This window comes from Gavialis gangeticus, unplaced genomic scaffold (assembly GCF_001723915.1).
Source record: "Gavialis gangeticus isolate Ggan-Ray unplaced genomic scaffold, GavGan_comp1, whole genome shotgun sequence".
In the NCBI taxonomy this organism is placed as follows: domain Eukaryota; kingdom Metazoa; phylum Chordata; order Crocodylia; family Gavialidae; genus Gavialis; species Gavialis gangeticus.
In genome coordinates, this window is record NW_017729012.1 from 9075041 (window position 1) to 9083440 (window position 8400).

General features: G+C 39.9%; 1 protein-coding gene across 1 annotated transcript in view; it reads right to left on the reverse strand.

Annotated features, from left to right (window-relative positions):
* ULK2 (unc-51 like autophagy activating kinase 2) overlaps positions 1 to 8400 on the reverse strand; it is a 67969-nt gene that overhangs the window by 35142 nt on the left and 24427 nt on the right. Inside the window, exons 4-5 of the mRNA XM_019511173.1 lie at positions 2340 to 2372; positions 1859 to 1895 (exon numbers count right to left, since the gene is read on the reverse strand). Of these exons, the coding sequence (XP_019366718.1) occupies positions 1859 to 1895; positions 2340 to 2372 (70 nt within the window). The remainder of the gene's footprint in view (positions 1 to 1858; positions 1896 to 2339; positions 2373 to 8400) is intronic.

Genomic DNA, 8400 nt, shown 5'->3' on the forward strand with positions numbered 1-8400 from the left:
GATACGTATGCCACTGACACTTGACTTCCTGCGACTTGCGTAAGACAACAAGATGTTCTGGGGTTTTAGATCCCTATGAATTATTCCTTTGCTATGTAAAATACGCATAGCGGCTGCAATCTGCTGGAGGAACACTCGGATGGTGTCTTCACTAAGCGTTCCTTTAGCTGAAAGTAATATACATGCAGAAAAAGTAAACACCAGCTGCATTTATCACGAGTAAAAAAGGGAATACGTTTAAAACACCACCAAACGTAGTAAGCCTGAAAAAGTCAGTCGAGTCATACTTCTGCATCCTATGCAAAGCCATCCAATTCTATAAACGAGTTTCTATAAATGAGTATTCCTCAATTACATATTCACTTGCATTTTCTTAGCTTTACCACTAGGGATATTTTCAATTAGCTCTATTTACCCCTGAACTGTGTAAATGACTATATTTTGCTTGTGAAACTTGCCATTGTTATTGGCATTTTGTTTGCCACCTAACAACCTACATAGGTACAGGAAACATGCCGCTGAAAAACAGTTTACTAAGCACTCACTTAGAACTACACCAGCACAGAGGAAATAAGACCGATATTCCATCCTACCATCTGTTCTCAGTTCCAACAAAGTTATATTAACATACATGTGGCTAAATTATGCTGGGAATAAAACCTTCACCTATGGCAAGTTATGCTTCAAAAGAAATGAAATTAAAATGTAGTTTGTGCATAGCTCTTCAGGAGGTGCCATGTGACTTGTAGGAATGAAGCATGAGCAAATATATAGCTTGCTAAAAAAAAAAACTAAATACAATTACAATCTTATTCAAGTGCCAAAGTCAACAGGCGTCTAAGAGTTTCAGTGAAGGCTGGATTAGACCTTTAATACACACAGGTGCAGTAACGGCAGTTGTTAGCTACAAAAACCCAAAACCTAATCCAACACACTAAAGACATAAAAGAACATGGTAAGATTTGGAATATGTAAAACATCCAGGTTAGATCATTTCTACCCAAAGAGAAGACTGCTTTGCTGTTTTCAAAATCAACTTATATCATGATTCTGCAACTCGCCTCATTACCCTGGGCAGAATGAAATCTCTTCCTACTGAGCTAAAACTGTCTCTTTTCACAAAGCCTCATTATCTCTGTAATTCAGCAAATTTCTAGAGCCAGATCTTGGAAAAGCAAGTGGGAAGAATCAAAATGACATCAACAATCCAATCGGTTCAGCTTAACAGGAGAACTGCAATGTGTTAATTCAGGCTTAGATTAGAACAGGGCTACCTCAACTCAACTCCCAAGTGACTGGGGATGCTCTGCACTGCACGCCCCAGCGCCACCCAGCCCCTCCACTGCACGGCATGTCTGGGTGCTCTACTCACCCTCCGCTCCCACCTGGGATGCTTGAGCACAATTTATACTGCTAACCAAAAACCCATTCACCACATTCATCATAATAGCTCTGCTTCACTAGGTTAGTGTTTTTGTCCAGTTGAGGCATATAGGTTCTTAAAGCTATCTTTTCCCATGAAGCTGGAGATATAAGCTTAAACATCCTGAAACATCACCAGAAAAAGCAACTTGGATTCCTCTGACAGTTTTACAACAAACGTTTTCCTCCACCGATTTCTGCTTTTGGAGAGTCTTGGGTCCTTAACAGAAACAGACCGAGCCCCAAAACCAGGGCTCATCATGTTTTTCTACAGAAGCAAGTTCCAAGTCACACTGGGCAGAGTTAATTTACCAACTGCCAAAATGAAAAAATCTGAATCTTAAGCCACAGATCAAAGTATCACTGATGAGCTTTGAACCACAGATACAACAAGGGGATGATAATGTACTAATGGAGAAATGGAGTAATCGATTACCTTGCAAGTAATCTGCCAAATCACCACCATTGCAGTACTGTGGAAGAGAAAGGAAAGCAGGCTTATATTCAAAATATAAGCACTGGAAGGCTCTCTTGCCTCATTACAAGTTCATTTTCAGTTCCTTATGTTCCTATATTTTCTATGACATCTAGAAAATATCTTCCAGCTGTCTGGCTTTAACATTATTTTGTCAATTATTCAGTTATTAATTTGCGTAAGTAATGGAAACATTTCATAAAAAAAATATAGCATTATGACCTAAAATGCTGCATAATTTATAGAACATAAAGTTACTGGTGTATTTAATAGTGCATATGAAAGTAATTATCTAGCTTTCAGACTTATACATACATTTCAGGAAGCTAAGGACACACTGAAGCCACGCCTGCTTAAATCAATCCATTTCAACACTTAATACTTTTATAAATGAAAGCAAATACAAATCAAGTTACAGTGGACCACGGCCCTTAATACATACCTCCATCACCAGAAAGACTGAGTTGGGCATTTCCTGAAAGAAGAAGTGCAATAAATCTCATTTAGGGATATGACAAGACACAGCCTTTCAAGAAAATCCTAAAATTGTAATATTAGATTGTCAACTGAATGACCTCAGTCAAAAAAATCAATAACTCTTAGTGTGCAATAACTGAAATTCAAGGTTTTTTTGCAATAACGATTAAAGATTTTAAAGTGCATTAGAGCTTTTGAAACTGCCAAAGTAACTGTTGAAGGCCAAATTCAGGAAAAAATCAAAATGCAGGACAGCAATAGTATCAGGTTCCTTCACACACCACACCCCCTCTTCAGCCTTCATACTCGCTTGGTTCTTGGCATGACAGCCAGTACTACATTGATGAAGAGCTTCTTAAAAATAGGAGAAAAATACATCTGGACCCCAGTCAAACTAATCAGCTATTGGATGGCAACTAAGGAGGTCTTGAACATACTTGGTCAAATGCAAGTGACTGCATAAGATTTTCCAGAGCTAACCAATTTTCTGTCAGAGGAATTTCAAAGCACAAATCCTTGCTCCGCTGGCAAAGCCAGCATTGATCCTGCCACCAGAAAAGCTGTCAGTCAGTCAAGGCTCATACATCCCACTGCCAAAATGGATGCCCAAACTGCACTCTCAAACTTGAAGGATACTTAATCCAGGCTCCTTGCCTACTTCTGGAAGTGACCTCCACAATGAGCGACATCAAATCACAACCTTGCCCTGAGTCCAACTGAGATTTTCCAGTGACGACTTCCTCCAACCCAACCACATGCCTCGGCTAGTTCCTCAAGCACTAGCTAGCTAGCCTCCGACTGCAAGCCAACCATGCCCTTTGCAAACCGGTAAAAGCTGCAGTCAGCCTGAAGTGTTGTAAAAGGTAGCATTCAAACTAACGTTTTTAGTGTCTTAAGAGAAAGCCTGCCAGTTCTGCATGGATTGTTGTTAATAGTTTGCTGCCAAGTTCCAATTTCTTAATTGATTTCTTCTTAATTATTTAGCCCATTCCTGCAGAGCCACAAATGTTCATGGCATTTATTTATTTATTTATTATAGAGACATAAATCTTGCCTCAGAGTGCACAACCTCAATGGGTATGACAAGATAGGAAGCAGGGGAAGCAGAGAAACAAGACGGGATAACAGGAAAGAATACATAAATAATACTCAAGCAGCACAGAACTTCATTTTCATTTTATACAGAGCTAAAATTCACTTAAGAGCAGGGGTCATTTGAAGTTTGAACAAAAGGCGTCTTCTTCAGATACTAGACAATCACAGAAACCACACTTAGAAGCAGAACTGTGGATAGCCTGCCAGCACTCTGTAGCACTAGAGGCAAAAAAAAAAAAAAGAGTCAGGAAAGGTAGTATGTGGGAAAACAACAGATGCAAGCTTCACCACTGTCCTTCGCACTTATATTAAATCATAAGAGTTCTGAATCTGAGTATAACTACAAGACTTCCCACTCCAGAGAGTGACCACTAAGCATTAGCTAGACCCTGAACTTTCATCAAGGAAAAGCATTTAAACCTTGTGTTTTCACTAGCCATCACAACAAGGAGTCTTCCAGAGACTTCAGACCCAGAAACACCAGGCAGCTTGAATAGGCATCAATCAGAAAATACAGCGTGGGCACTTATGGGTTAAGATTTTAAGTGCTATGGGCGTAGGACACTCAACTACTTGTTTTCAAATCAACATCATTTTATCTACTTATTTCAAAATCCTTGGCACTAACAAACACATTTTAGTCTGGTACAGCACCAGTCAAAAGTTTGAGAAATAAAACTATAATTACAGCTCTAGATAAACTGCTTCGGAAAAGTTTTGCTTTCAGAATTCCCTGAAGTTTCAGCCATTATCAAATGAGGCTGAAAAACAAAAGCTTAGCCATGAGCTCTGGATGCATCAACTCCAGTAATATTAACGCTCAAACTCCCGGAGTTCTTATTTAAAAAAAAAGGTTTTTAATGTATATTAACGTGCAATAACAAGCTACATTTAAAGATGAACTGGGTCTTTTAAAGTTTATTCGGGACAGAGCCAACTCCCTGTCTGGAGGTGTCTTCTTCAGCCACCCTCTTTAGCTATACATAAAAACCACTCATAGGATCTTTCCCCCCCTCCAGCCAGATCACTACAGATCTGTTTGTATTCTGAAGCCAGTTTCAAAGAAAGCAAGTTCCTAGGAATGTTAATAGGGTCTGTTGGGAAGGACGAGCTCGCTCCCACCAATAAAAACTGATGTTAAAGCAGCAGCTGATCAAATGACAGGAAGTCCCAATTGCTGTGTTTTCCTGCAGCTGCTCTGTCCTGTACTAACCACAGTCTGCAGCCAAATGCCTCAAAGCCATAAGCAGCATCTATTTTATCAGGAGGACAATACACTAAATCAGATCAGATACCTGCCCCATCTGTTTAAAGGAATAAGGTGCTTCATGACAATTTAAGATTTCTTTTCTTTCCTCTTGCTGTGTCATACAGGAACTTCCAACTAAACTATCAGTATTTTCTGCTAAAAGTCTCCAGAAGCCTCCAAGTAATATTCAGAACATAATGCTTAAATTGGAAGTTACTGACACCGATTAAATTCCTAACATATTCCAACTGATTTCTACCATAAGTAAAACAGTTGCCTAGACCTTCAAGTTCAGGAACTCACACGCATATTCTCTCTAATCAGATGGAGGAAGCTCAGGGAGCCGCATCCTACCCATAAGGCAAAAACCTTAGAAATCAGAATAAAGGCCTACAGAATTACTAGCTCAAAATATGCAATACACTGTTTACCCTGAATAGAAAAATGCAACAAATGACAGGATCCAAAAAAAGCAGCTAATACCAATCACTGTGCCCATCACTGAACTCAAGAACAAGTTTTCCAGGATTCCCTTTAAAACAGTGTCCTCCTTTTGATTGAAATTACTCCTTCAGGAACAAAGTTAGTTAGTTGTCCCATGACTCCAACTCGTCTTTCTACACCTAAGCAAGTGGAATCAAAATGTAGGTTAACTTAATATCACTTTAACCCCCCCCCCCCAATAGTAAACAACTGCCATACCACAATTATTTGGACACACCCTCAGACAGCTGGGGAGGTAGGAGGAGCCAGAGAGGGCTGGATCAAAACTTTTTTTTTTTGTACACAGCAACCAAATTTAAAAAAAAAAGAAAAAGGATTGTTTTTTGCAGTTTATACTGCCACTTTTTTTTGCCAGCCACCTACTCTGAATTCAGGCCCATGTGTCCCTTTTGGCTGTTGTGTGTAATAAGACAAATGAATTAAGTCCTCAGCTTTTGGAAAATAGCAACAAACTGGCAACAGACCAAAAAATTATCAGCCCTGTTATTTCCAGCCTTGCCCTCACTCCCCTTCCAATTCCCAGCTATGCAACTGCAGAAGTCAGGCAGTCACAATAGCCCAATGTTTATGAAAACACCCAGGCAAAAATCTTACAGCAAATACTTTCCCAAAAACCTCAATTTTGCCTGTGTTCAGCCCTGAATATTACGTTCCTGTAATGTTTAAGGTTTTCAAAAATTATACATGTAAAACTGAACATTTCACTTTAGACTCCAATTGGACATTTTTTGGAGATACTGCCTGTACCATCTCACACAACTATTTTACTTAGATTGATTTGGTGGAGCCAAAAATCAAATAAAAAAATTCTGAACTTAAGACTTGCAATAAGGCAAAGGCCTGGATTGTTGCATTCTTACATTATTGAGATGTGTCAGTATTGTGCTGGCACAGGAGAATCAGCTTTGCCACGGTTTTTAACCTGTCCACTTCAGTACGTGACAATTGCCCAACACACTGCTGATAGCTTGTTATGAAACAGACATAGCTTGGAACTACTGAACAACAATGAGATTTCAGAATGAGAAAAAACATGCCAAGACACAACTTTTCCTGCAGTTGGTTAACCCAAATTGTCAATCTACGCCAAACTATTTTTTCCCCCATAAACCAAGTCAGTTCTTCAGCTTTCTCTCACCAGTACTCTAAGAAAGGGCCTGATATGTTTTGATGGACAGATGAGACACCTGGGAAAAAATCACTACATCACTCTCATATTAAAACCTACTGGGAATCTAATCTGGCCAGAAAAATCCTTTAATTTCCATCTATTCTTTTCAATCCATTAAGTTAAATGAGTAAATTAACTGAATCACAAGGAGATTTTTTCCAGTTTAGTCAAAAGTGATAACCAGTTCCCATCCTAAAGTAGCACTTGGCACCAGTGCTGGCATCAGGTCACTTAAGTGTATAATCACACTGATTTTTCCCTTGCACACAAATATCACTGAAAACTGCTGAAATGGTTCACCTCAGCACTGCAGTTTACATGTATTTGTATCTGTGGGCTTTTGGATACCATAAGGAATATGAACTCTAAGTTGGGACTACGTTAAAAAAAAAAAGCTCATATCTAATGCATCTGGCTGAGAAGCAAAGCTGTTCACATTATCATTCCCTCCATCTGCAGTCTTTTGTTAACTTGCTACATCATAAGCATCAGGCAAAGCATGCAAACTATAGCAAACCAAGGAACTAATATTCAGGAATAACACGCACCTACAAAGCTATGTTTAATCACCTCTTCACTGAGATAAAAGCTTTCAAAATTGTAAATACAGATCACACAATTACAGCTGCAGTTGTTCCAGCCTACATCTTTACTTGCTCCGAGGAACAACATGCAAAACAAATTCACATTCTGTTGGAGTAACATGAACACCCATTCAAACATTTTCCTTTGCATGCCATGTCTCTAGTCCTGTCTGTAAAAAAAATAATACACTGGTTGCCTTCGTGGTGTTTCTGAATCAACTGATTTAGGGTTTCCCTGAAAGGACAAGAGGAAGACAGGAAATGTTAGCAAGAAACAACATTTCCCAGTTTCCCTGAAACCTTAAAGCATGTATGTCTATTACGGAGGGACTAGGAGGTACCAAGGTAATCAAAACTCTGCCTTTTAATCCCTGACATATAGATTTCACAGACATTAGGGCTGGAAGGGACCTTGGAAGATTGAGTTCAGTCCCCCGCCTGAAGGGCAGGAAGTCAGCTGGGGTCACAGGATCCCAGCAAGATAAGCATCCAATTTACTCTTGAAGGTGTTCAACGTAGGTGCTTGAACCACCTCCAATGAAAGGCTGTTCCAGACCTTGGGGGCTTGCACAGTAAAGAAAGTCTTCCTTATCTCCAGCCTGAAATGGTCTTGCAGTAGTTTATAACCGTTCGACCTCGCCATCCCTTGAGGCGCTCTGGTGAACAGACCTTCCCCCAGATACTGGTGGTCACCCCTGATAAGCTTATAGGTGGCCATCGGATCACCCCTGAGCCTGCACTTTTCCAGGCTAAAAAGAGCCCCCTGGCTCAGCCTGTTGTCGTAAGGTCTGTTTTCCTGACCTCTGATCCTGCAGCAGCTCTCTCAGGATAGGGAAGTGAAAGACACCACAGCTTAAGTCAAGATTATGACACGGAGCAAAGTATTTCCAATTAGAAAGCATAAGCTAAAAGAAAAAACTCTTAACTCCAATGTCCAAGATGACTTAACAGTCGGGCTCATTACTATTCTATCATTCCAGTGACAAACAGCTTGTATTTTTTTGGATGATGAAGGTCTCTACTAGAACGAATTAACCTCCACAACAAACAACCTTACTGAGCTGTCAGTGACTTTAACATCCTGAAATAATAGTGTCAATAGGGCCCCATTAGGTCTCCTCTGCATCCCGTTCCAGAGTAGAAGTGGTGATAGATCAAAAGGTTGCTCTCTATTACTCCAAGAGTGTTAACTGTATTCCTTTACCCCCCCATAACCCGCACCCCAAGCGCACATGGGCTCCTCAGCTTGTGCACCGACTCGCATCCGATTAACACATCAGAAAATTACCTTGCACTGTATCTGCTGTCACCATTTTTTAAACAGAGTGTGCTCCTCATTTTAGTAAGCTGAATGAATTTGGCAAGAGCACTAATGATTTAGTTGATCAAAGTTTGCTCAATCACTTTTTTTTTTTTTTTTTTT